Genomic DNA, 27567 nt, shown 5'->3' with positions numbered 1-27567 from the left:
GGGCCAATTTGGTAAATCATTTGTTAACGACCGCAATCTGGCCTGTGCCTCTTGACTAATCTGAGTAGAGATTTGCATACGTCAATCTCTAGTGGTCGGCCACCATTACTGGGGTGGGGTTGCAAACCTATAGCAGCCCAGCCTCAGTCAATATAAACAGTAATGTTAACTGCTGTTGGCTGTGTGCTGCGGGCGGCGACATCTTTGGACAGCTTTTTTACGGGGAACATGCCACCTGCTGAGCCAGAAGATGGATCTACAGCCAAGTCCCTTCTGCATTATATGTGGTTAAAACTAGCAAAAGAGGCAACAAAAGCGAATGCACTGTGAGCATCATACCTCGCGGCAAACCAGATTGCTAAAGCCAAGAAACCTTTCACGATTAGAGAAGAACTAATCATGCCTGCGACCGAGGATATTTGCTGTCAAGTTTAAGAGAGCCCTGTGTTAAAAACAGTTGATTCAGCATTTGGTGAGTTAGATTTTCCCTTCCCTTAATGTTCGTTTTTAGCCCTGTTGCGGTATTTTATGTTCACTGTAATTTTCTGCCAAACATTGCTGGTCTGTGAAGAAAAGGCCCATATCACAAGGGTCTGTGGTGCAAAAAAAGTATAATAATAGTCGTATATAATAGTAATAATAGTAGTAATAATAACACTATTATAATAACAGTTCATATACAGTAGATAAAGTTGTGCTAAGAAGAAAAAAAAACCTAACCCTTTTTTAAAAAATAAAAATAAAAAATTAAAATCTGACATTGTAAGCAGTTACTCACAATGTTACTCATTACATGATCATTGTTTTCAACAAATACTTGTACTTGAGTACATTTTTGGATGAATAGTTTTATATTTACTTGAGTAATATTACCGTATTGGCCCGAATATAACACGGCCCTGATTATGAGACTATAAGATTATAAGACTTTTTTTCGAGACTCAAGTTTGAAAAAAGACTTTTTGAACACCAAAATAATTTTTATACAGAAAATAATTACAGTACATCTGAAACAAATGATTACAACAATATATTTGAGGGAAAAAGCATATTATTTTGCCTCATTCAAATCTTAATATCTGAACATTTAAATATGTAAACTAAAGTGCAATCACATTCGCAAATGAATGGCTTCTTGGTTTTGAAATGTAAATAAACCAATCTATTGTGATAAAACAACAAAATTGCAATAACTGCATTAACCATCAAAGTGAAGCCTAACTGTAACTGTCGTCTTGAAAGAAATCTGAATAAGGAAAATCATTGCAATACAATAATGCAAACTGGTTAAACTTGAGAGTAGCTGAGATCTGTCATGACAGAACATCTCTTCAATGATATCTGACGCAATCTAGCGTAGTGAATGGGTATAATGTGTAGACCCCGAATATAAGACGACCCCCACTTTTTCAGACTTATTTCAATGCAAAAACACTGTCTTATATTCGGGCCAATACGGTATTTAGAAGTAACGCTACTCTTACTTGAGTAAAATTATTGGCTATTCAACCCACTTCTGCTTGCATGCAATATGTTTAAGTAAAAAAAGATGGGGTTACTAAATGGATCACTCGATACTATGAGCTAATAAACAAAAAATAATGTTGACAATAAAAATGTACCACTTAGCAACTATTTATAAAATGCTGCTAAGCATAGTGGTAATATGTACCACAACGCTTCCTTCTGGGTGTTGCAGTAGTCGCAACAGTGCACGCAGTTCTAAGTGGTGGCAACTAGTTAGCCATTAGAAACCCTGGAGCTGTGCTGGATCAGTGCCCTCGACATTCTGTTAGTCTGCGCCTTATTCCATTGGAGGGGGAATGGCAGTGGGCATTCCTCACAGGGCCAAAGTCAAAGCTTCTGCACTGGCATGTTGGTGGCTTTGACAATGAGTGATTTGGTAGGAGAAATTCTTAAAGTTCTCAATACAATAGAATTTAGATTCATTTATTTACAGGACCGATGGATCTGCGCGGAGAAGTGTTTTTAAAAAAAAAATACATTTGGTGCTACCATTGTATTGTAAATAAAATATATTTGTGATTAAAAAAGTAATAGCTGAGAGTCATATAATTGTTAGGCAGCATTGTAATGTTACTAGGGGACTTTTTGTTCCCCCTGTTAATGGTGGGCCCCCAGAATCCTTAGGATCCCTCACCCCCAATTATCGGCGCCCCAGATTGCAGGTACTGTGACTTCCTCCCGCATTTCAAAAATCATTTTTCTATTGGCAATGTGACTCCAAGTAGATAATTGTTTTTAGTCTAGAGTGACCAAACGTCCTCTTTTGCCCGGACATGTCCACCTTTCACGTCGTGTCCTCGTCATCCGGCCGAGTTTTATAAATACATGAAAATGTCCGGTTTTTATCATTTTTCACGGGACCAATTTGAAGAGAATCCCTCCAGCCGCTGCGGGGCAGCGCTTGCCTGCGTTGTCGTGGCTCCTACTAGTAGGGGCGGGAGAAGGAGTACAGTTTACCCCTTGTATTATGGGGCATTACCGCCATCTACTGGGTTGACGGTTTGGCAAGAAAACAGGCAGTTACAGACTACAATAAGGAGTAGTTTTAAGAGACGTTTATAGTGCTCCATACACCTTTCTGTAAGTTTATCTTCTGTTAATGTTATGGGTACAAAGAGATGCAGTATGTTGTATTAGTCTTGTATTAATTGTTCTGCGTTCGTGTATTTGGTTGAATGTTAGTATTCTATTCTAAGAGGGAGCACCTGCACAGTTGTTAAGTTTTTTACGATAAATACGTATATAATGGCAACTGTTGACTTCTGTCGGAGTTTTGTACTGGCATGATCTGTAAAATCCCGTTTGGTGTCGCATCGTTGTGCTACAGATGATTGTAAACTTATACAGCAAAGCTTGATTTTGCCTCGTCTCCCGGTACTCACTATTAGGGTAGCTATCAGTGAGCTAACTAAGCCGCACTAGGCATTATGGGAAACGTAGTTTTGAACTGCTTCGTTTGGAAACATGCTGGTTGAATAGTTTGTCAGTTTATTTTAGTTATTGTTTGCGTGCAATCTAGAACATTAAATGAGAATAAAAATTGAGTGGGAATAACAATTTCTCAACGACAACTGTCGTGATAATAATGTATAAAAATGTTTTTGTGGCACAAGCCTACTGTGTGTCTGTATTGACTGTACTATATTTCCACAGGTCTGCATATTTTTTTGGTCATTATTTATTTATTTATTTTAGCGTTTTTTGTTTGTTTGTTTGTTTTGTTTTGTTTGATTTTTTTTTTGTTGTTGTAAAAATAAAGCCTGTTGAGTAAAAAACTTATTTCCATATAGTATATAATATATACTATATGGCTTTTTTTTTTTTTTTTAAATAAAACTGAATTTTTCTGTCCAGACGGAGGAGGCACACTTTAAATATATTAAAGTGATAAAGGCATCTTTGAGTGAACTTCGAGTAAAATTCAAGTATGTCAAGGCCGGGCAAAGTGTCGTCTTTTTTGGAAATCAAAATATGGTCACCCTATTTTAGTCTCTATATAGCTTGTCATTAGCCAATGGCCAGCAACCTGTTCAGCACTTTACCCCAAATTTTGCCTACAGTCAACTAGAATAGACTCCACACACCTGTGTCCTAGATGAGGACAAGTGGTATAGAGGGTGGATAAATATTTTGGTGTCTATGGCTAGGTTTATACCACAGGTCTTACTGCACACATTTATTTTATTTCGTGTTTTTCCGACTTGAGTGAGGCATTAACTTGACGATCGGAACGGGACAGGTCGGATAAAAGTTGCCGAAGCTTATGCCAATAAAGGGCGTGGTCAATGAACGCGAATGTCCACTCGCCTTTCTCTGCCTCTTAGCTCTCAATGTGCAAAAAAACGCGTCATTGTAATCTGTTTGACGCAATGCATGAGCGGATCATTCCGCGCATGCGTTAAATTCGTCAAATATTTTAACGTGATTAATTTAAAAAATTAATTATCGCCCGTTAACACGATAAATTTGACAGCACTAAAAATAACTTATATTCCCAAATTTTGCGTTGTGAAATAAACATGAAAAAACATAATGCGTAAATAAATAAATAATAAATATATTGTAGTACACTGAAAAAACACACCTCATTAAAATTAGTTAAATTCCCTTGTTTTCAGTGTAAATATACTAGAAATAAGTTAAATTATCTGCCAGTGCTTCAAGAGAATTTTATTCAGATTTCTTGAAATAAAAAAATAGCTACCCGAAAATAAGCTTAACACTTACTGGTAGTTTAAGCAATAAATCAGTATATTTAATCTTGTAAAAAATAATAATAATAAATTAATAAATAAAACTTTGAAATGTTACCCTTAAGAATATACTGTATATTGCTCAAAAAATTAATTGAAAGCAATTTTTCTTGATTTAGGTGAAAAATGACCAACTTTTAGATGTATGGGCTTAATAAGAACAAATATTATACAAATATTTACTTAAGGTAAGTGTAACAATCTGACACATTAATCTCTTATGAAGTCTTTAAAACTCAAAACAAGATGGAGAATATTATTTGACTACATTTAAGAACAATTATCTGATTAAGACGTTATAAAATTGCAGAATACAAGTTGGGTTTTTTGGTTGCAAGTGCTTTTTTTTACGGGTGTTGCGAGGCATTAACTTGACGATCGGAACAGGACAGGTCGAATGAAAGTTGACCATTTCAAATACGATCTACGGGACTTTCGTATGTGGATAAAACCAGATCTGGGCCACATTTTTCCAGAATGTGGCTGTGGTCTGAACTGTCAAGTCTCGCAAATCGGAATTCATGCAGCAATTACGTCAGCAAAGAGCGAGAGGCAGGGAGGACGGCAGAGATGGAGCTGTACATTAACGTTAGCGCCAAGCTTGAACTCGACTTTTAGGGAAGAGACGGGCTTGACAACATTCATAAAACAATAAAATGGGGGTGAGGGGCAAGATAAGCTTGCGAATGCTCGGTTTTCTGTGGGCCAAATAAGCAGTACTGTATTTCAGTATTGCTTACATGGCTGAGAGTCGGGGCAAACTGACCGTATGTGTGTCAGCTGTGCGCGCATGCGTTCTATAAATCCATATAACTTAGAATATGATACTGAACGAGGATTATTTATTTATGTCTGTTATTTGTGTCGTCTTTTTGGAAATCAAAATGTGATCGCCCTAGAATGACGTAGTCATTTGTTTTGATGCTTCTGCGCATGCAGGTCAGTTTTCTCAGCGCATGCCAGGCTGCGAGTTAGTGCGCATGCGTACTACATTTACGGGCTCAATGGAAAAAGGCAGTCTGAACGGGCACGCCAAAAAAACGTCTATGAAGAAAAATCGGTTTTGTGCATTAAGACCTGTGGTATGAACCTAGCCTATGTCTGGTTGTTTATCAGTTATTTTGCTTTCACCTTCATTCTTTAAAATGGTGCGAACATCCTAGTATTTGCAGAAATTGTAAAACACTCAGGGAAGCCATTTGCAGTTGTGAATTGAAGACATATTAAATGGTAACCTTAGCAACGCTTAAATTATAGCAAAGTGTGATTGCTGGTAATTTTCTCTGATGCAGAAGACGCAAAGAGCAAACCACCAGCATTTCACATCTCTACAAATGTAATTTGGGACTTGCACTTTGCGTCAAACTAAAAAATTTTTTTTTAAAATAAGTCTTCGTAATTAGCAGCATAAGTACGACTTATAGACACAGAGCTGAAGTTACTCCAAACTGTTTTAACTTGGTAGGGCTAATGCTAAGGCCTGCTGCACACCAAGAGAAGAGGCCTCATGCGACAAAAGTGGACCAAAATTTTTTTGTGTTTTTTTTAATTGTTCATTCATTAAAAAAAAATGAAAATCAAACAGGAAAAGCACCATTTTATAATTACTTGGAGTTTAACAACGGCCGATAAGCACAGCTGAATAGCATGAACAGCCAAACACTTTACAATAAAGCTCTGAAGGGTAATTTCCTTCTCTGTAGTTTTTCAATCTCAAATTTTGCCAATGTATAGAAGAAATCTTTTCCAAGCAATTAAGAAATTAACATGCAAATTTTATCCATTTTCTCCCCCTTATCAGAGTTCGGGTCGCGGGGGCAGCAGCTTCAGAAAGGAAGCCCAGACTTCCCTCTCCCCAGCAACTTCAGCCAGCTCTTCTTGGGGGATCCCAAGGCTTTTTCCAAAGCCAGCCGGGAGACAGTCTCCCCAGTGTGTCCTGGGTCGGCCTCGTGGCCCCCTCCCTGCGGGATGTGCCCGGAATACCTCAACAGGGAGGCGCCCAGGAGCCCTCCTGATCAGATGGAGCAGCGGCTCTACTCCGAGCCCCTCCCGGATGACCGAGCTTCTCACCTTATCTCTATGGGAGAGCCCGGACAGCCTACGGAGGAAATTTCGGCTGCTTGTATCCGCGATCTTGTTCTTTCGGTCAACCCACAGCTTGTGACCATAGTTGAGGGTAGGAACGGAAATCGACCGGTGAATAGAGAGCTTCACTTTTCGGCTCAGCACCACGACGGACCGAGTCCGCATCACTGCAGACGCGGCACAGATCCTCCTGTCGATCTCCCGTTCCAGTTTTCCATCACTCGTAAACAAGACCCCGAGATACTTGAACTCCTCTACTTGGGGAAGGACCTCATCCCTGATCTGGAGATGGCATTCCACCTTTTCCCGACTTAGGACCGTAGTCTCGGATTTAGAGGTACCGATTCTCATCCCGACCGCTTCACACTCGGTTGCGAACCGCTCCAGTGAGAGCTTAAGGTCACGGCCCGATGAAGCCAACAACACCACATCATCCACAAAAAGCAGAGATGCAATATTGAGGCCACCAAACTGGACCACCTCAGTGCCCCGTCTGCGCCTAGATATTCTGTCCATAAAGGTGATGAACAGAACCGGTGAAATAGGGCGGCCTTGGCAGAGTCCAACTCTCACTGGAAACGGATCCGACTTACAAACAGCTACACGGACCAAACTCTGACAACGGTCATACAGGGACCGGATCCCCCGTATCAGGAATTCCGATACCCCATACTCCCGGAGCACCCCCCACAAGACTCTCCGGGGGATATGGTCGAACGCCTTTTCCAAGTCCACAAAACCCATGTAAATCTGTTTGGCGAACTCCCATGACCCCCTGAGAACCCTGCTGAGGGTATAGAGCTGATCCACTGTTCTGCGGCCCGGACGAAAACCACACTGCTCCTCTTGAATCCGAAATTCGACTTCCCGACAGACCCTCCTCTCCAGTACCCCTGAGTAGACCTTCCCAGGGAGGCTGATGAGTGCGATCCCCCTATATTTGGAACACATCCTCCAGTCCCCCTTTTTAAAAAAAGGGGACCACCACCCCGGTCTGCCAATCCAGGGGCACTGTCCCCGATGTCCAAGCGATGTTGCAGAGGCATGTCAACCAAGACAACCCCACAATATCCAGAGCCTTTAGAAACTCTGGGCGGTTCTTATCCACCCACGGGGTGCCACTGAGGAGCTTTTTAACCACCCTGTTGACTTTAACCCCAGAGATAGGGAGGACCCCGCCTCAGAGTCCCCAGGCTCTGCTTCCTCATGGGAAGGCATGTTGGTGGAATTGAGGAGGTCTTCAAAGTATTCAGCCCACTGACTCATAGCATCCGTGGTCGAGGTCAGCAGTGCCACACCCACACTATACACCGTGTTGGTGGTGCACTGCTTTCTTCTCCTGAGACGCCTGATGGTGGACCAAAATTTCTTTGGAGCCATCTGGAAGTCATTCTCCATGGCCTCACTGAACTCCTCCCATGCCCGAGTTTTTGCCTCAGTCACCACCCGAGCCGCGTGCCGCGTGGCCAGTCGGTACCCATCAGCTGCCTCTGAGTCCCGGTGGCGAAAAAGGCGCGATAGGACTCCTTCTTCAGCTTGACGGCATCCCTTACCGATGGTGTCCACCAGCGGGTTCTGGGATTGCCACCACAACAGGCACCGACCACCTTGCGGCCGCAGCTTCAGTCAGCCACCTCAGTGATAGAGGCACAAAACATGGTCCATGCGGACTCAGTGTCTCCCGCCTCTCCCTGGACAAGGGAGAAGCTCTGCCGGAGATGGGGAGTTGAAACTCCCCCGGACAGGGGACTCCGCCAGGCGTTCCCAGCAAACCCTCACAAAACATTTGGGTCTGCCGGGCCAGACCGGCATCTTCTCCCACCATCAAAGCCAACTAACCACCAGGTGGTGACCGGTTGACAGCTCCGCCCCTCTCTTCACCCGAGCATGCGGCCACAAGTCCGCTGACACTACTATAAAGTCAATCATCGAACTACGGCCTAGAGTGTTCTGGTGCCAAGTGCACATATGGACACCCTTATGCTTGAACATGGTGTTCATTATCGACAATCCACGACGGGCACAGAAGTCCAACAATAGAACACCACTCGAGTTCTGATCGGGGGGGGGCCGTTCTTCCCAATCACGCCCCTCCAGGTCTCACTGTCATTGCCCACGTGAGCACTGAAGTCCCCCAGCAGAACGAGGGGAGTCCCCAGAAGGAGCACTCTCCAGCACCCCCTCCAAAGACTCCAAAAAGAGTGAGTACTCTGAGCTGCTGTTTGGTGCATAAGCACAAATGACACCCCTTACCCCCACCCAAAGGTGGAGGGAGGCTACCCTCTCGTCTACCGGGTTGAACCCCAATGTACAGGCAGCGAGTCAGGGGACAATAAGTATGCCCACACCTGCTCGTCGCCTCTCACCATGGGCAACTCCAGAGTGGAATAGTGTCCAACCCCCCTCGAGAGGACTGGTACCAGAGCCCAAGCCATGTGTGGAGGTGAGCCTGACTACATCGAGTCGGAATTTTTTTGGCGCACAAGCTCGGGCTCCTTCCCAACCAGAGAGGTGACATTCCACGTCCCAAAAGCCAGCCTCTGCAGCCAGGGATCAGATCGCCAAGGACCTCTCCTTTGGCTGCAACCCAACATTCTCCCACAAGTGGTGAGCCCATGGGAAGGAGAACCCACGTTACCTATTTGGGCTGTGCCCGGCCTGACCCCACGGGTGCAAGCCCAGCCACCAGGCACTCGCCATATTGCCCCAACTCCAGGCCTGGCTCCAGAGAGGGTCCCCGGTGACCCGCGTCCAGGCGAGGGGAATCGTAAGTCAATGTTTGGGGGGTAATGTTGACTTTTGTTTTGTAATGCATGCTTTTATTTTGGCGCAGGAAGCATAGAGCATGTAGTACTTCCACACAAATAACAGCACACGTACACAGGAAGAAGTTATTTAAGGACAGGAAAAAGACCGCATTTGCCACCACAAATAGGTCTCACAGCCGAGTGAGAGAGACCGGGGATAGATTACAGCTGCAAGCCTGCGCTCACATGTGTTGCTTGTGAAGCATCCACAGAGGCAACACATGTACAGTATATAACACCTTTTGTAATGTTTAATGAGTGTTTTCAACTGTGGTCAAATACTTGCGCTGAGTTTATGTGATTATTTTTGATGCTGTGCGGATGCTAACTGATACATGTTAACCGTTTGTGTGGATTGTCATTACTGTATCAGCAGCTAGTTAAAACGCAAATTTGAATAACTGCTATTTAAGATGAAACCGATTTAATTTCATTTTTATTGTAGTTTCATTTAGCAAGTGTTGAAGTCATGAGTAGCTCCATAAAGTCAGCAAACCACAGGGACGTCTGACATCGTCATTACGGAGCTTAGCTCGCTGTCTAGCTAGGACTTAGCTCCAGATTCTTTGCGAGGACAGTACAATGACGAATAATACATGTTTTTGGATGGTTATGTTGAGATTTGGTGGGGTAGTTAGGGTTACTTAAAGGGTTAGTTCTGACTTATGCAGAAATTCGGGTTACGTCGCCGGCGTATAGGAACAGATCTCGTTCATCACCCGGGGACTATCTATCATGGCCTGAGTTCTGTTAAGTTTGTGCCCTAGTGTTTCTTGTCGATGTGATTACCCATTGATTTGTTGCCTGATCCATGTGTCTTAACCAATCCGCGGCCTCTTGTATCTACCACCTGTGTCTCGTTACCCCATGTCTGTATTTAAGTTCCCCATGTGCTGTCTGTTCTTGTTCAGTTATTGTCTATCCAAGCCTCTGTTCTCATCTCATGTCGGTGTCCATGCTCCCCTTGTGCCTGTATCCCAGAGTATGTTTCATACCCAGTCTTTTGTTTGAATTTAGTTTGCACTTTGCTTTTTTTGGACTTCTGCTTCTACTTTGAATTTTGTCACAGAGATTAAAACCTTTCGAGTTGATCACTACCCTGCTTTGTCGCCTTTAGTTTTCCCAGCATTTGGATCCAACTTGCCCCATGTCGTGACATTACCTGTATTTTCCTTATTAATCCATGTGGTGTAAACTTCAGGAAGGCAAACATGAAACAGGAATGTGGCAAAGAAATTGCCACATCACGTGACAGCCTGTCACTGTTGCTCAGCTGCAACGATACTAGGACGACTTGGAAGGAGTTAAATCCTCAACACGACAGTAATCAATTGATTGTGCCCATCAAACAGTGCGGCTCCTCAATAAATAATGCAGAATTATGCCAGACTAATTCGTAAATCCTCTTCAATTAACTGCCTGAGTCTATTTTCATGCCTTCAGGCACCCCAGTTCCTATGTTTACATGCATACCAGAGTCACTTGGCCTTGTTTCTATGTTAGGGATATACTGTAGTATGGCTTTTCCTTGAAAACCACGCCCGGACAGACTTCTCCAGACAGTAGATCATACCTTTGTCTCACTAGTTTCTGTCAGTTCTGAGCAAAGGTGGGTAGTAACGTGTTACATTTACACCATTACATTTACTTGAGTAACATTTGAGAAAAATTTACTCCTAAGAGGAGTTTTACTAAGCCATACTTTTTACTTTTACGTGATTTGAGAAGAAGAAACACTACTCTTACTCCGCTACTTTGGGCTACACTAGTCCTTCCATTTTTCCTCTTTAATCTACATATAAGATTTTTCTTTTTTTTTGCCAGCGATGCCAACAGTAGTGCAACCAGTTTCACCAATGAGACGTCGCAAATATAATCACATGACAGGCCTGCTCAATCACGTGGCGTCATTAAGGTAGAGACACCTTGTGGCGTATTTAAATCACTACCTTACACAGTTAAAGAGTGACACAGTGGAAGACCGGCAGCATGGCCATGCGATGTCAACAGCAATGGCGACTTACTAGTTAAAAATAATTTTACAAATTTTATTAAAACGAAAACATTAAGATGGGTTTTAATATCAAATTATTATAACTCGTGCAAAAATGTATCTTTTAAGAACTATTTCTATCCCTGCCTGGTTCCCTTTAAATTGTGGCAAACTTTGTAGTATCCGTGTCTAAAGAATCTATTGTTTTGTATCATCATGAAAATAGGTGATTTACACATCAACCAGTTTTGCATTATTAATTCTAGTGGTTTCTTTTGTAACTTTTGTAATGTTTGTAAAGATAAGTCAACTGTTATTCTTATCATTACATTGACTTTTAGAGTACCTAACAATTGAAATATTTAAAAAGACTTAAGGCACTACACATTATCATAAGATGTATCATTCTAAAATTCTGTTGGCAATCCCTACTCTATTAGCTTTTAACAAGCTCATGTTCCCACTTCTTATAATACGTATTTGTAAGATGTATTCAGATACAGAACAGCACATTTTAGAGTAAGTATCCTAATGTCTTACTTGGAATTCAAAGGTCTCGTCAAAGAGGGGGTCATCCTGGTTCTGGAGAGCAGTGCGTGTACGCTGTTCTGCACAGTCAGCTGGTATTCCGTGAAGTTCCAGGACCACGTAGGGGTCAATGACCTCTCCTTTGGCACCTGATCCCTGAGGTTTAGGTAGGTTGTGTGCACTAATAACCTGTGTTGTCAGAACAGAGCATTTTAGAGAGGTTCTTGCGAGATGACATAATAAATTACCATATTTCCTAAAATTCATGAAGCTGCAAATAAAATAAAAGTGGAGCCTTCGCCCCTGGATGGAGGACATTTTTAACACTTGTTCTCACACAGACAATAAATAATTGACTTACAGTGGGGCAAATAAGTATTTAGTCAACCACCAATTGTGCAAATTCTCCTACTTGAAAAGATTAGAGAGGCCTGTAATTGTCAACATGGGTAAACCTCAACCATGAGAGACAGAATGTGGAAAAAAAAAAAAAAACACAAAATCATATTGTTTGAATTTTAAAGAATTTATTTCCAAATTAGAGTGGAAAAAAGTATTTGGTCACCTACAAACACGCAAGATTTCAGGCTGTCAAAGAGGTCTAACTTCTTCTGTCTCGAGTGTATCGAGAGATCTTGAGTGAAAATCTCCTTCCATCAGCAAGAGCATTTAAGATGAGACGTGGCTGGGTCTTTCAGCATGACAATGATCCCAAACACACAGCCAGGGCAACAAAGGAGTGGCTTCGTAAGAAGCATGTCAAGGTCCTGGAGGGGCCTAGCCAGTCTCCAGATCTCAACCCCATAGAAAATCTGTGGTGGAAGTTGAAAGTCCGTGTTGCCCAACAACAGCCCCAAAACATCACTGCTCTAGAGGAGACCTGCATAGAGGAATGGGCCGAAATACCAGCAACAGTGTGTGAAAAGCTAGTGAAGAGTTACAGAAAACGTTTGGCCTCCGTTATTGCCAACAAAGGGTAAATAACAAAGTATTGAGATTAACTTTTGGTACTGACCAAAGACTTATTTTCCACCATGATTTGCAAATAAATTCTTTAAAAATCAAACAATGTGATTTTCTGGGGGGGGGTTCCACATTTTGTCTCTCATGGTTGAGGTTTACCCATGTTGACAATTACAGGCCTCTCTAATCTTTTAAAGTAGGAGAACTTGCACAATTGGTGGTTGACTAAATACTTATTTGCCCCACTGTATGTTAAACCAACTTATTCCTTTTGAATTCTGCGACTAACCAAAACAGTAGCCTCTCATGACACATATTGGATGATTTGAGGTGTGAAGACTGAATGTTGTAGACAAAATTCTTATACAGTATTTCAGATGATCTGTTGTTATTTGAAATGTTAATGCTAATTCGAGTTCCGGATTATTCCGACATGTGGCCAATCTATATTTTTGTGTGTAAACAACCATTTACACACAAACAAAATTGACTGGGGGAATCTGGCAATCAAGCATTGATAAATACTAGTATATAATGGAAAGAAACCTTAATTCGAAGAGTTTGCGGTGGTACACCAGGCACGCATCCATGCGTATGGGCGCTGAAATACGACACCTCGTCCCTCATGACGGCAGGTCGAAGAACATAACCACACCCCCCATTTTGAGAGAAGCGGCCCTTGTGAAGGTCCAGCATGGCTCCAGGGGTCTGCTGGTTTAAGGCCACGAGCTGCACACCTCCTTTCCAATATCCCTGTGGGTTGGGGTTGCTGGAGTCTAGGCGCACCGAGCTGGGCCGCACCCTTGTTAAAGTGCGCTTGGTGAACATGACGAGGTCTTCTGGGCTCTCTGTAGTCAACCGCCCTGCCTCACCCTCGCCCAGGGAGCACAAAGTCCAGTATGGTGTCTCGTTCATCAAGGGAGTCCCAGGAGACCCTGGACTGCTGGGTGGCGAATGCTGCTTATGAACAGCTCGTTGGGCGTAAAAGTGGCGGCTGTCTGTCCGAGCAATGGCTACCAAATCAGAGAGTTCTTTGTGTAGCCGGAGCTTCCTTGGTTGCGAGGGCGGCGGTACTACCAATACGACACCAAGATCCTCCTCACCCGGAATGGTCATTCGTCGTCCAGCTAGAGGACCACCTCCTCCTATCTCTTCTTCCTCCTCAGACACCTCTCCATCAGATCCTTCATGCTCTGGAGGAAGTTTCTTGCCCACTAGTAGGACACGTCCTTTCAGCTGTTCTGGGGAAGGTAAGGTGGTGGCTCGACTCCCAAGACTGACCGGTAGGGATTCCGGAGTGTAAAGCCGGGAGCCAAGCACCTTCTTAAGATGCTGTGCCATTGTACGTTGCTGGGCAGGCGAGCAGCGTTGGCACAAGTACAACAGGAGTGGATATCGCGAGGTCAGGAAGGCGTACTTGTTGACCACCTCCAAAGCAGAGCGGATGGTGACGGGTGCATGGTGCTGATGATGATGACAAGAGATATCTGGACCATAGTCAACTCCAAGTAGAGGCTCCCCCTCTGGGCCGTCTGTTACTCCGAGCTCCAGGCACCGACACCCAGACTGAAGTGCTTTAATTAGCCCGCCTAGGTCCGCTCTGCCATGGACCTGATCATCTAGAAGGTAGGACCGGTACGAGGTGCTGAGGAAACAGTTGGGAAAATTTGAGAATTACTTGCATTTTGGAAAAATGCAGTGGAATATCTGTATATGTACAATTTGCCATCGCACAAAACCATCAGCATTTAATCCTAGATCTAAAGAAATCTCAAAAGTTAATCGGACAGTAAAGGATTGAGTTTATATATACAGGGAGTCCTCCAGTAACGATGCCCTTGACCTATAACGTTTCCACTTCACAGCACCCGTGCCTCACCAGCCATCTACTCCCCAGCACCAGTGTTTATGTGCCGGGAGTATATTTGCCTTTAATGCCCTCTTTGTTCACATTATTGCCCCAATGAAGAAAGCTGGGTCTTCTAGCGATGCTGGTCCAACCAAAAGTAAATCAATTACCATGGAAACGAAGCTTAACATTACAAAAGGCGCTATATAAGTATAACACCATAACACCATAACACCATAAAAAGATTTGAGAGGGGAGAGCCATCGATGAACATCAGTAGAAATGTGCTGTGTTCAGATCAAAGTTAAACCGTTGCGTGAAAATGCTTTGCTCATGCTATGCTAACACATCACGCTTGTTCAAACAGACCTTACATTGCCCAAAGTCGGTACACATGCTTCCTCACCAATAGCTCTCACCGCCTACTGTAAGCCGTAGCAGACGCCAACAAAAACAAAAACAAAACACCAGCCTTCGCACTCCCGCCAACTCATCCACCCCTTCCTCTCTTTCTCTCCAGTTAGTCACGCGGTGCATTTGGGGACAGCATTTAAAACACAACACTCCACTCATCAACATTAAACCCTGAAGAATACATGCAACCCAATTTGTTATAGCATTTTAATGTTTTGTTACTCAGTATTTTGTAAATTTTAACGTTGAAATCCAACTTAGACGGAAATTCGGCTTGCATCGCCAGCGCAGAAACGGAACTCGTTCGTAACTCGAGGACTCCCTGAACTTATCGCAAATGAATATATTGTGAAAAAGACAGTGAACCACGTACAGTCATGTGAAAACATGAGGACACCCCATTAAATATTCTGTTATTCATTAAGAAGTGTTCACATATCAATATCTGATCTTGTTTTTCTTTATCTCTGGAAAACAGTGATTTAATAGCAGGTAAACAACAAAAATTAACGTTGTTTTACTCTATAACCAAATTTATCAACAAAAATGAATAATCTAACTGAGGAAAAACTTAGGACAACCTACCACCTAATTGCTAGTGTTACCCCCATTGGCTGGAATAACTTCAGTAAGACGCTTTTTGTAGCCATCCACCAGTCTTTGACATCGGTCTGAAGAAAGTTTGCCCCACACCTCAACACAGAATACAGTGAGATGTTTGACGGGTTTCTTGCAAGTACAGCCCGTTTCAAGTCACGCCACAGCATCGCAATGGGATTAATATCTGGGCTTTGACTCGGCCATTCCGGGACTCATTTCTTCCTTTTCAGCCAATCCTTGGTGGAATTACTGGTATGTTTTGGGTCAATGTCATGTTGCAGGGCCCAGTTTCGCTTCAGCTTTATTTTTTTCACAGATGATCTCACATGTTCCTTAAGCACACTCTGATACACGATACAATTCATGGTGGATTCTATGATGGTGAGCTGATTTAGCAAAGCATTCCTAAATCATGACACTTCCACCTTCACAGTTGGTATGAGGTTCTTTTCCTGGAATGCTGTATTGGGTTCACGCCAAACATGTCCTTTGTTCTGGTGGCCGAATAATTCAATTTTAGATTAATCTGTCCAAAGAAAATTATTCCAGAAGTCCTGGTCTTTGTCTACATTCACTCTGGCAAACTTCAGTCTGGACTTCATGTTCTTCTTGGAGAGCAAAGGTTTCCTCCTTGCACACCTCCCATGAATGTTAAATTTGTGTAGTCTCGTTGTGATTGTAGAGGCATGCATTTTTACATCAGCTTGATTATATTTTAGGGTTTTTGATGACTTCTTTTAGCATCTTGCCGTCTGCTCTTGGGGTGAACTCGCTTGGACGGCCAGACCTGGGCATGTTGGCAGTTGTTTTGAATGTCCTCCACTTGTAGACTATTTTCCGTACAGTGGAATGACTGATTTTATATTCTTTTCAGATCTTTTGAAATCCCTTACCAGACTCATAAGCGTCTACAATCTTCTTTCCGATGGCTTCAGGGGCCGTTTACATGGTGACTCTCCGAGAATACGAAAAATGTCAAATTTGCATTTGCATTTGCGTCTCCATTTGAACAATGTCGCGATTCCGCATGAAAACGATGTAGTATTCATGCCAGGCCCTAGGAGGCAGTGCAGATTTACTGGGCGACAGAGAATGAATTTGAATTTGACTCCACCAAGCTCCCTCAGCCCGGAAAAAAAGATATGCTCGCCCACTCGAAGCAATGTCATTTTTCTTTTGCTCAAAAAGGCACAAAAATTGAAACGTTCAACATATTTAATTTTAAAAATATTATTAAAATGGTAAATTAAAGCCGACATTCCGCCATATTTGCTGTTTTTAATGTTTAGTAGCACCGCTGCGCACGCCCAGTGTGGTGTGTACGAGTGCTGACGTTAACGACGCGGTCTCGCGCCGCACGAGCCTTTGATATGGATGCCGAGGAAGCCCCCCTCACCCCCCCCCCCCGCAATCGGATTCTTCCACTTTGGAGGGAGGATTCAGAATTTTTCGTCTTTGCCTTCCGTCTTCGCCGACACCATATGCACGCGAGGCGAGTCCGCAACTCAGTCATTGGGTCTTTGTGTCGCAGAGTCGCCATGTAAACTGCCCCTCAGGCTGCTCCTTAGATCTCACCATGGTGTTTTCATTCACTTCAACAGTCAGTTACCATTGAAAGTATTCTACGTTGAGGTGTGGGGCAAACTTCCTTTAGACCGATGTCAAAGACTGGTAGATGGCTAGAAAAAGCGTCTCACTGAAGTTATTTCAGCCAAATGGGGTAACACTAGCTAATAGGTGTTAGGTTAAGTTTTTCCTCAGTTACAATATGCATTTTTGTTAACAATGTTAATTTTTGTAGTTTACCTGCAATTAAATCACTTTCTTTTCCAGAGATAAAGAAAAAAGTTCAGACATTGATATGTAATAACATTTCTTAATAAAGAACTGAAGTTGTTTGTCTCATTGTGCCCTGTGATTGGCTGGCAACTAATTCAGGATGTACCCTGCCTACTGCCTGGAGTTAGCTGAGATAGGCTCCAGCACCTCCGTGACCCTCGTGAGGATAGGCAGCATGGAAGATGACTGAATATTTAATGGTATGTCCTATTTGTTTTCACATGACTGTATCTCAAGCATTTGTTGAGCATAAATACAAGCTTCCCTGTATTTCTTGGAAACAGTCAACTCTGCTGTGGCAAACGTGCAGTACCTAATGTAGTAGTGTGAGAGGGGCAAGTTCATGTCCTGGCACACTCCCTCGTGCTCAGGATCCAGCAGCTGGCACTCAGGAGACTGCAGATAGCGAGCAAAGCCGTCCAATCCCAGCAGCCCTCTCTCCTTGCCCTGTGCCGAGGGCTCATAGCGTCTCAGGAGCTCCAAGCAGCCCTCGGTTGTGGCCAAGGACAGCCCCTGCTCCGTCTCCAAGAAGAGGCGCAAGTCCTGAGGGTCCAGACACTCACGGTCCTTGGCCAACTGTACCATAAGGAAGTAGACGTCCGGCCGGGTGCACAGCTCGCAGTAGGCCTCCTGGAACTCCTCGCGCGTCACATGGGACGTTAGCTTCTCCTTACTACGCTGGATCTCCTTGAAGCGCAGACGGACCTGCGAGCATAAATCGAAAGATGATGAGGCCCAGAGAGTCTCAGTGAGATGAATGATAACGAATTTTCAGCAACTCTTGCCTCATCAATCCCATGAAGTTGGTCGATCTGATTAAACTTTGGTTATTTAGTTTCGCCGAGGAAATGGAAATGACCCAGATACATGGTGGCGGCGCAATAATGTCCTCCCTATTACTCATCCTTTGTCCTACTCGCCCTCACTCTTTAATCTTGTATCTTTTCTTTTAAACATTCTTTCTCGTTAAGTGCGCTTTGGGAGGAAAAAATAATGTCTGCCAGCAGACATTTCTGACAGCAGAGGACACAAATGGATGAAGCAGGAAGTCATTGCCAATAATGAAAACCTACATATAAAGCAAAGAATCTTTTGAAAAATCTTTTTTTTTCTCGCCAAAGAAAATTCCTATTAAGAGTCGGAATGTGATCTACTCTCAGTCTAATGCAGAGAGATAGTCACTTCCCTGTGGAAATTGCATAATTTAAAACGAAGCAGGCTTATTGACCTTCTTTGATTTTGTGGAATGGAATGGTTCAATCCATTTCAAACAGAGAACCACAAAAGGACACATTTGAGGTATAATAGAAGATCAAGTACATATTGGTACCTTGAGGTTTGAGTGTAATTTGTATATGAGAAGTTTTTACTCACACGAGTTAAAAGCTATGCAGGTGCAACATCCTTACATACCTGACCTGCTTGGCTCCACTTCATGGACAAGGCTCTGCAGCACTTGTCATTGTTCAGTACCTTTTTATTGAATAGCTCTCTGTAGTAGGGCTGAACGCTATTGGAAAATAACTGACATTGCGACTTTTTGGGGGATTGCGAAATATTGAGATGTACATTGGTACCTCTACGTACAGTACGAAGTTAATTCGTTACAGGACCTTGTTTGTAAGTCGAAATGGTCGTATGTCGAGCAGAATTTTCCCATAACAATACATTATAATCCCATTAATTCGTTCTACAGCCCAAAAACCTACACTAAATCCTTAATAAATACTGCTGGTACTATTACAAATGGCAATTACACATAGCAAAAGAAATAAATTATAAATAAAAATCGAAATAACAATAATAATAATAATTCCTGTAATAGTGTAACGAATCGGGTTGTAATGTGGCGGACGTTTTTTTTCTGTACCTGAAGACACCGCGAGGCTGACATGACCCAAAGGGAGCGGAGCAGCTGAGAGTTTACTTTCGCTTTCAATGTTTTCTTGAGAACACCGTCAACTGTGGCGGAGAGTGGGCGTTTTGTGTTGGATAAGTTCTGAAATAAATGATAAAAACCTGACGAAGCTGGCGATTTCTTTGGCGATGTTACCACAATAATAATTGTCAACTTATAAACACTGGTGAACGGTGTTTGGAGGAGTACCGTGGAGATGTATTGTTGAGCCAGTTCACGGATGCGCACCCCACGCTCATATTTTTCTATAATTTGCATCTTCATTTCAATGGTAAGTGTAAATTTTTCCAAGTTTGACCATCTGTACAAACCTATTTGAAACCTGTGTTGATTTCTCTCACAAGAAAATTTGCTGTGCGTCCGTCCGTGGTGCTGTCATGTCGTCGTATTTCGAGCATGTCGTCGGATGTAGAAACAAATGGCAAGTCAAATTTTACGTCGGATGTCGAAAAGATCGTGTGTCGAAGCGATTGTATGTCGAGGCACCACTGTATATTGCAATATTAAAACTAGAAGAATTTTCACTAGATGACTTGAAACTCTGTTTGGGAATACAGTACTTTGGTGACTGGACAGGAAAACATGTTTCTGCACAATTGCTGCTTTTATGAAGCAAAACAAAAGTTTAGATTAAAAAAAGGGCCTACTCTGTACTGCGTTCCATTACATTCCAAATATACTTTTGTAAAAGTGGCTTGCTTCATTTTAATACTGGAGTTGCTATATTTGCAATACAATTTAATTTGAGGGCATTTGGTCAATTTAATACAGTGGTACCTCTACTTACGAACGTCTCTACATACAGAATTTTCAGGTTAAGACACTTGATCCGAAAGAACTTTGAGGAGACGAAAGGCATACAGTATAGTTGGAACTCGCAGCTCCCAGAGTTTACTGAATTGAACATACTTATAGCTGCTCTGCCATTGGTTATTGCCTAGCATTCCTGGCATCCAATAGCATTTGTAGTTGCAATCATTTTCTGGGAGAAATTAAGCATTATCTGACAGAATTGCCGGGGTACTAATACTTTTGGTCAGCAGTGTATGTACAGTGCTGCTCGAAAGTTTGTGAACCCCACAGCGATGGTCAGATTTTTTGTAAAAAAAACTAAAATAACCTTATTAAATGTTAAGTTATACCCAAATCCACAATACTGACATTCCAAATAATGGACTGAAACAAAAGAAATAGTTATATTGTCATTCTTTATTTAACAAAAGTGGTTGATTTAAGAAAAATTCAGATATCATGTGTGCAAAAGTATGTGAACCCCTTCGGTTAATAGGATATTGCGCCTCCTTTTGCAGAGATTACCTCAACCAAACGGTTTCTGTAGTGACTAATCAGCCTCTCACATCTACTTTGGGGGATTTTTGCCCATTCTTCCTTGCAGAACGCAGTCAGTTGAGAGAGGTTTGATGGGCGTCTGGCATGAACTGCTCGCTTCAGGTCCCGCCACAGCATTTCAATGGGATTTAGGTCAGGACTTTGACTGGGCCAGTCCAGAACACGAATCTTCTTCTTTTTCAGCCATTCCTTGGTTGTATTGCTGGAATGCTTTGGATCATTATCATGTTGCATGATCCACCTTCTGCCAAGCTTTAACTTCAAAACAGATGGCGTCAGGTTATGTTCTAGGATTTGACAATATTCCTCAGAATTCATGATTCCCTGGACTATGTGGAGTTGTCCAGGTCCTGAGGATGAAAAGCAAGCCCAGATCTTGACATTCCCACCTCCATGCTTCACTGTTGGGAGAAGGTTCTTTTGGTGGTATGCAGTGTTGACTTTTCGCCAGACATGGCGGTTTTGGTTGTGACCAAACAGTTCAATTTTGCACCTACATCAGTTGATGAAAACTCTTTTTAATTTAGTCTCGACAACACAACTGTTAAAAAAACAAAAAAAAACTACTGAATTGATTGATTAGGAAATCAGGTTGAAATAATAGAAAATTCCAAAATGTTGAGGGGGTTCACAAACTTTTGAGCAGCACTGTATGTATGTATGTATGCATGTATGTATCAAATACTTGTTCTCCCCACTGTATGTATGTATGTATGTATGTATGTATGTATGTACAGTATGTTTGTACTGTACTGTATTATATACTGTATATATGTATACTGTACTGTATTATATACTGTATATATGTATCATTTGAGGCGTAGCTCAAATATTTTAATTTTTTATGGTCCTTATCCGATTACTCGATTATTCGGACTAAATAGTTAATCGATTAATCGACTACCAAAATAATCGATAGATGCAGCCCTAGTGACATAGCACCATTTCGATATTTTGTCACACCCCTATCGCACACTTGACTGAAGACCATCCTTTTTAACAAAACAGCATGTCTAAAAAAGATTGTATGAATCAGTTTTGTATTTCTATCCATTTCAATACAATTGTTGATTGTGATTCGATTGGCAAATGGAATTACCGCACCTTAGCCTCCTTAATGCCAGGACAAAGTTTAACAATGGTCTTGACTGCCACATCCTCAGACACGATGCCATAACCATCTTCATCCACTCGGGCAAACTCTGTTGCCAGCCACTCGTTCCTCAGTTTGCTACCCAGACTGCCCTCCATCGTTCCTCCATCTCCCATACCGCCACCTCCTCCCAGTCCAGCTCCGACGGCAGTTGGGTGTGCCAGCAGGTAGCGGAGTCCGGTCACCCAAATGTTGGCCACGTCCGCAGAGAGTGCCACCAGGTCCAGAGACTATAGGGAAAAAGTTGTTTCAGTATAAAAAGGAAACACAATACTTCTATGATCAAAGAAATAAATTAGTGAGATGAAAGTTTGACTGCAATCCTGATTGTGCTTTCCTTTAGAGATTGAATATATTTAAAATAATTTACTCATAAAACCATCATCCTACAGGCAAATTTGTTAATCAAGATTTTTAACTGTCACATACTAAGTGCGAGAAGTTCGACAGTCTAGCACAATTATAGTGAGACCTAACACATTAGTGGCATTTGTAAATTTGAAGTTTTGCTGACTCTATTCTCTATTACACGTCATTGTTGCTTTCGTGCAATGCAACTCATAGCGTTAGCACAGCATTCACGTTAGCATTTACCGTGGTGAGCAACGTCTTAAATCCTCTGACTTTTTTTTTTTTTTTTTTTTTTTTTTACATAGTGGTAGCCCAGTCTGAGGTGTGCTGTGGAAACTCATTTTGTCCAATGAATGAAAATGAAGCATTTAATAAAGACAAGCATTTTTCTACGATATTCTTGTTTAAAAATAATTCATATTAAGAAGACGGCGTGCGTGGGTTTTTCTCCGGGTTTCTGCCACATCCCCAAAAAATGTGCAGGGTATGCTGATTGAACACTCCAAATTGTCCATTGGTGTGAATGTTTGCGTGAATGGGTGTGTGTCAATCTGTGGCCTGCGACTGGATGGCAACTAGTTCAGGGTGTACCCCGCCGTCTGCCTGGAGTTAGCTGTGTTAGGCTCCAGACCCCACCCAAAAACAGCGTCTGCTTTAAATAAAACCACCAAAACATTTATAGGTTTTTATATTTTAATGAGGATAGTATGCAAACAATGACAGAAGGGGGAAAAATAAGTAAGTGAACCATCACATTTGATATTTTGTGGGACCCTCTTTGGCAGCAATAACTTCAACAAGACGCTTTCTGTAGCTGCAGATCAGTGTGGCACATCGATCAGGACTAATCTTGGCCCATTCTTCTCTACATAGCTGCTGCAGTTCAGTCAGATTCCTGGGTTTTCTGGCATGAATTGCTGTCTTTAGGTCATGCCACAGCATTTCAAAGGGGTTCAAGTCTGGACTTTGACTTGGCCACTCCAAAACCTGTATTTTGTTCTTCTGAAACCATTCTGAAGTTGATTTAATTCTGTGTTTTGGATCATTGTCTTGTTGCAGCATCCATCCTCTTTTTAGCTTTAACTGTCTGACAGACGGCCTCATGTTTTCCTGCAAAACATCCTTTTGAACTTTTGAATTCATTCTTCCATTAAAGATTGCAAGTTGTCCAGGCCCTGAGTTAGATTAACAGCCCTAAATCATGCTGTTTGCTCCCTCCACCATGCTTCACGGTGGGGATGAGGTGTTATTGTTGGTAAACTGTTCCATTTTTCCTCCACACAATATGTTGTGTGTCATTCCCAAACAATTCAACTTTGGTTTCATCAGTCCGCACAATATTTTGCCAAAACTTCTGTGGAGTGTCCAAGTGCCTTTTTGCCAACATTAAACGAGCAACAATTTTTTTTTAGACAGCAGTGGCTTCCTCAATGGAGTCTACCCATAAACACCATTCTTGGCCATAGTTTTGCATGTACAGATATTGGACTGTGCCAGTGATTTCTGTAAGTCTTTAGCAGACACTGTAGTATTCTTTTTTACCTCTCTGAGTATTCTGCGCTGAACTCTTGACGTCATCTTTGGTAGACGGCCTCTCTTCAGGAGAGAAGCAATAGTGCCAAACTCTCTCCATTTTTTAGACAACTTCTCAGACTGTCGATTAATGAACATTCAGACTTTTAGAGATGGTTTTGTATCCTTTCCTGGCTTCATACAAATTAACAATCCTTGATCGCAGGTCTTCAGACAGCTCTTTTGACCGAGCTATGATGCACATCAGACAATGCTTCTCGTCAAGACAATTCTTCCCAGGTGTGTGTTTTATATTTGGCAGGGCAGCTTTAAACCACTCATCAGTGATTGGGCACACACCTGACTTAAATTGTTTGATAAAAATTGGTTTCAATTTCTCTTTAAGTCTCCTTAGGCAGAGGCTTCACTTACTTATTTTTCTCCCTTCTGTCATTGTTTGCATACTGACCTCATTAAAATATGAAAACCTCTAAATGTCTGGGTGGTTTTAGTTAAAGCAGACACTGTTTTTTCATCTGTGTGGTTTGGACAAAGATCAGCTCACATTTGATGGTGATTTATGCAAAATTGTGAGAAATTCCAAAAGGTTTAGATACTTTTTCATACCAATGTACAATTAAGTCACCACCAATCATTCTCATTCCCTTTAAATGCTGTACACCCACACATAAGGATATCGCTCAGTGGAACATGCTAGAGTGGAGCTTTTTCACTGCCCATGCCATGGTGTGGCAAGAAACAATGTGAATGTCATAATATGAACAAGATCATTATGTGTCACCCTAGAGGATTTGTAACAACATTGTGAAAAGCTTTTCACCCCTGACAAAAAGTTGAATCCCCACTTTGTACAGTAGAATTTTTCTAACATCAAAACCTTAAGGTGCCTGGTCATTCTTACCTGGTAGTCCTCTCCATGTATGACAGAGAACGCGGCTTCCTCAGCAAGTTGTTCAGAGAGGAGTCCGTTATGCAGGAAGGTCTCGGTGCTCTTCCCGGTCCGCACTTCTCGAATGCTGGAGACGTCCAGACGTGCCCGTTCCCCGTCCTTCTTGGACGGTTCCCAGCGCAAGCAGCTCAGGTCAGCCTCCAATGTGTAAAAGCGACAGTAGATCCTGGAGTTTGGGCGCACTTTCTTCAGCTCACATCCGCCCTGCATGAAGGCCAGGCAGTCGGCTGCGCTGTTAACCTGAAGCGGAAAACCAATTATTTTTATATACCGAGAAAGTTTCTTAAGTATTTCTGCTTAACTCTTAGATGCACTGCACTTTTAGAAAAAACGGGTGTTTTAGTCAACATTAAGCAAATTATGATTTACCTAATCTACAAATCTTTTCGTTCTCTGTTGTGAGACAGCTTTTAACTTTGTCAATTCCTGTTTTAATTTTAGTTTTTCTCATGAATTATATTTAATAATCTTGAAAAGTGTCCAACTTTTAACATTCATTCCAGAATGTTGTTACAGTACTTTGACCAACACCAAATATATACAGCATTGGTGATTGGTCAGCTATGTTAACAACTTTGTGTCGCACTTTAAGGCATAGAAGTTCTTCGAAGTTCAATTTCGAATACTAAAATGACTAGATAATATTTATTATAATCATCCATGCACGGTCAAATTACTTTTTTGTAATTAAAAAAATAATAATAATACAGCACTCGTATTGTCTTCAGAAATATATAAAATAAGATTTATTTAATTGCATTTCTGAGCAAAAACAGGAAGGTTTTGATGGTCATATGTGTGATCATTGCGATGCTTCACTTCTTTAAGATGTCTCAAAGAAGCCCTGTTTTAAATTACCATATTTTTCACACTATAAAGTGCATCGGCGTATAAGGCGTACCTTCCTTGAATGGCATACTTTAAAAGGGTTTTTAATACAGTGAAGAAAATAAGTATTTGGACAACCTGCTATTTTGCAAGTTCTCCCACTTGAAATCATGGAGGGGTCTGAAATTTTCATTGTTGGTGCATGTTCACTGTGAGAGAGATAATCGAAAAAGAAACATCCAGAAATCACAATGTATGATTTTTGCAACGATTAATTTGTGTGATACAGCTGCAGATAAGTATTTGAACACCTCAGAAAACCGATATTAATATTTCGTACAGTAGCCTTTATTTGCAATTACAGAGGTCAAACCTTTCTTAGTTTTTCAACAGGTTTGCACACACTGCTGGTGGAATCTTAGCCCACCCATCAGTCAGGTTTTTGGGTTTTGCTGAGAAATACAGAGTTTGAGCTCCCTCCGAAGGTTTTCTATTGGGTTTGGGTCTGGAGACTGGCTAGGCCAAGCTAGAAACTTGTGATGCTTCTTACGGAGCAACTTCTTGGTTTTCCTGGCTGCGTGCTTCGGGTCATTGTCATGTTGGAAGACCCAGACACGACCCATCGTCAATGCTCTGATCAAAAGAAGGTGGTTGTTCCCTTAAAATCTCACAATACAGGGCCCCAGTTATCCTCTCTTTGATATAATGCACTTGTCCCATGCGCAGAAAAACATCACCAAAGCATGATGCTACCACCCCCATGCTTAACAGTAGGGACGGTGTTCTCATCATTCTTCTTACTCCAAACACGGCTAGTGGAATTATGACCAGGTAGTCCTATTTTACTCTTGTCTGACAACAAAGGTTTCTCCCATGACTCCTCTGCATCATCCAAATGGTCATAGGCAAACTTGAAGTGCCTGTGACACGAAAAAGCATGTTTATTTCATAATACACGCGGTATTTTATGCCCCTGAATGATATGGACTGCTTGGATGTGTGTGGAAGCGATCGCTATATTTATTTAGTTTTTTGAATCCCGCGCCATGAAAATGAGTGACTTCCGGCTTCGGTCTTGCATTGAGGAGGAGGGCGCTGTGACGTGTATGGTAGAAGACGTCCTCTTCACTATAAAGTGTACTGTTGTGTATGAGGACGAAGGATTCAGCTGATTTTGCGGATTAATACGTTTATTTTTCGCATCACGCTAGCTAAAAGGCTGCAGAAAAATCATTCTGTATGAGGGAGAGGCGTATACGCCATTTTGGAGTTTCAAAAGGTTCCCATTCACCATGGATATTTACTGTGGGACCATTGGACTTACGAGGAAGTGAGTAAACATCTTGTTTTGTATTATGTCAAATACGAATACAGCGATTACAAAGTAATCACTACAAACTTCCTTTAAATAAAGGACTCTCCTCATGCTCATTAGCTGCATGTTATCTGCACAACAACTCCAGCCACCCTCCTCCGGGGAACGAATTGTAAATTGCTCTCCGCCGGGCGGTTTGCCGATCCACAAATACAATCGACAACCGGGTCGTCATGTCAAATAATCCAGGCTAGTTATGTGTGATTTTCCGCTTCGAAGACTTTGAAACATCACTCGGTTCGGGTTAGCATGTCGGCTAGCTGTCACGCCTTCTGGTTTGTTTACATTCTCCGAAGCCGGGGAAGGGAAATGACATATGTCCGATTTAGGTGTCATAAAATATCGTTCGGGAGTTGCGACAGTAAAGGTGAAGTCGACAGTTTTGACCATTATGGAGTAATTTTGCCATGTCGTCCTGAATAAATGCATTTTTATTATTTCATATTCCATTCAGCACAAGACTGTTATTTGTCATGACCATGCAATTTTTTTATCAATTGGGGAAAATACTTGGATAAAAAGAATATCCTGTAAAAATATTGAAGTAAAGAGACAGAAACAATGACATTTTGCCGCTCTCTTCGTCGCGTTTTCCTCGTTGTGAATAGTTCCCCCTCGACGGGCTGACTGGTCCTTCTCAAGGCATTTATATAGCTATTGGGGAAGAATACTTGGATAAAAAGAATATCCTGTAAAAAAATTTGAGTAGAGAGACTGAAACAATGGCATTTTGCGGTTCTCTTCGTCGCGTT

The 27567-nt window shown here is 42.1% G+C and overlaps 1 protein-coding gene across 1 annotated transcript in view; it reads right to left on the bottom strand.

Annotated features, from left to right (window-relative positions):
- The window catches only part of plcl1 (phospholipase C like 1), a 201260-nt gene that overhangs the window by 33441 nt on the left and 140252 nt on the right, over nucleotides 1–27567 (bottom strand). The window contains exons 3-7 of the mRNA XM_057852329.1: nucleotides 24565–24852; nucleotides 21731–22009; nucleotides 17672–18063; nucleotides 13203–14301; nucleotides 11706–11882 (exon numbers count right to left, since the gene is read on the bottom strand). Coding sequence (XP_057708312.1) covers nucleotides 11706–11882; nucleotides 13203–14301; nucleotides 17672–18063; nucleotides 21731–22009; nucleotides 24565–24852 — 2235 coding nt within the window. The remainder of the gene's footprint in view (nucleotides 1–11705; nucleotides 11883–13202; nucleotides 14302–17671; nucleotides 18064–21730; nucleotides 22010–24564; nucleotides 24853–27567) is intronic.

This window comes from Corythoichthys intestinalis, chromosome 12 (assembly GCF_030265065.1).
Source record: "Corythoichthys intestinalis isolate RoL2023-P3 chromosome 12, ASM3026506v1, whole genome shotgun sequence".
Lineage (NCBI taxonomy): Eukaryota > Metazoa > Chordata > Actinopteri > Syngnathiformes > Syngnathidae > Corythoichthys > Corythoichthys intestinalis.
The sequence above is the reverse complement of the archived record's forward strand: the minus strand, read 5'-3'. Positions and strand labels throughout refer to the sequence as shown.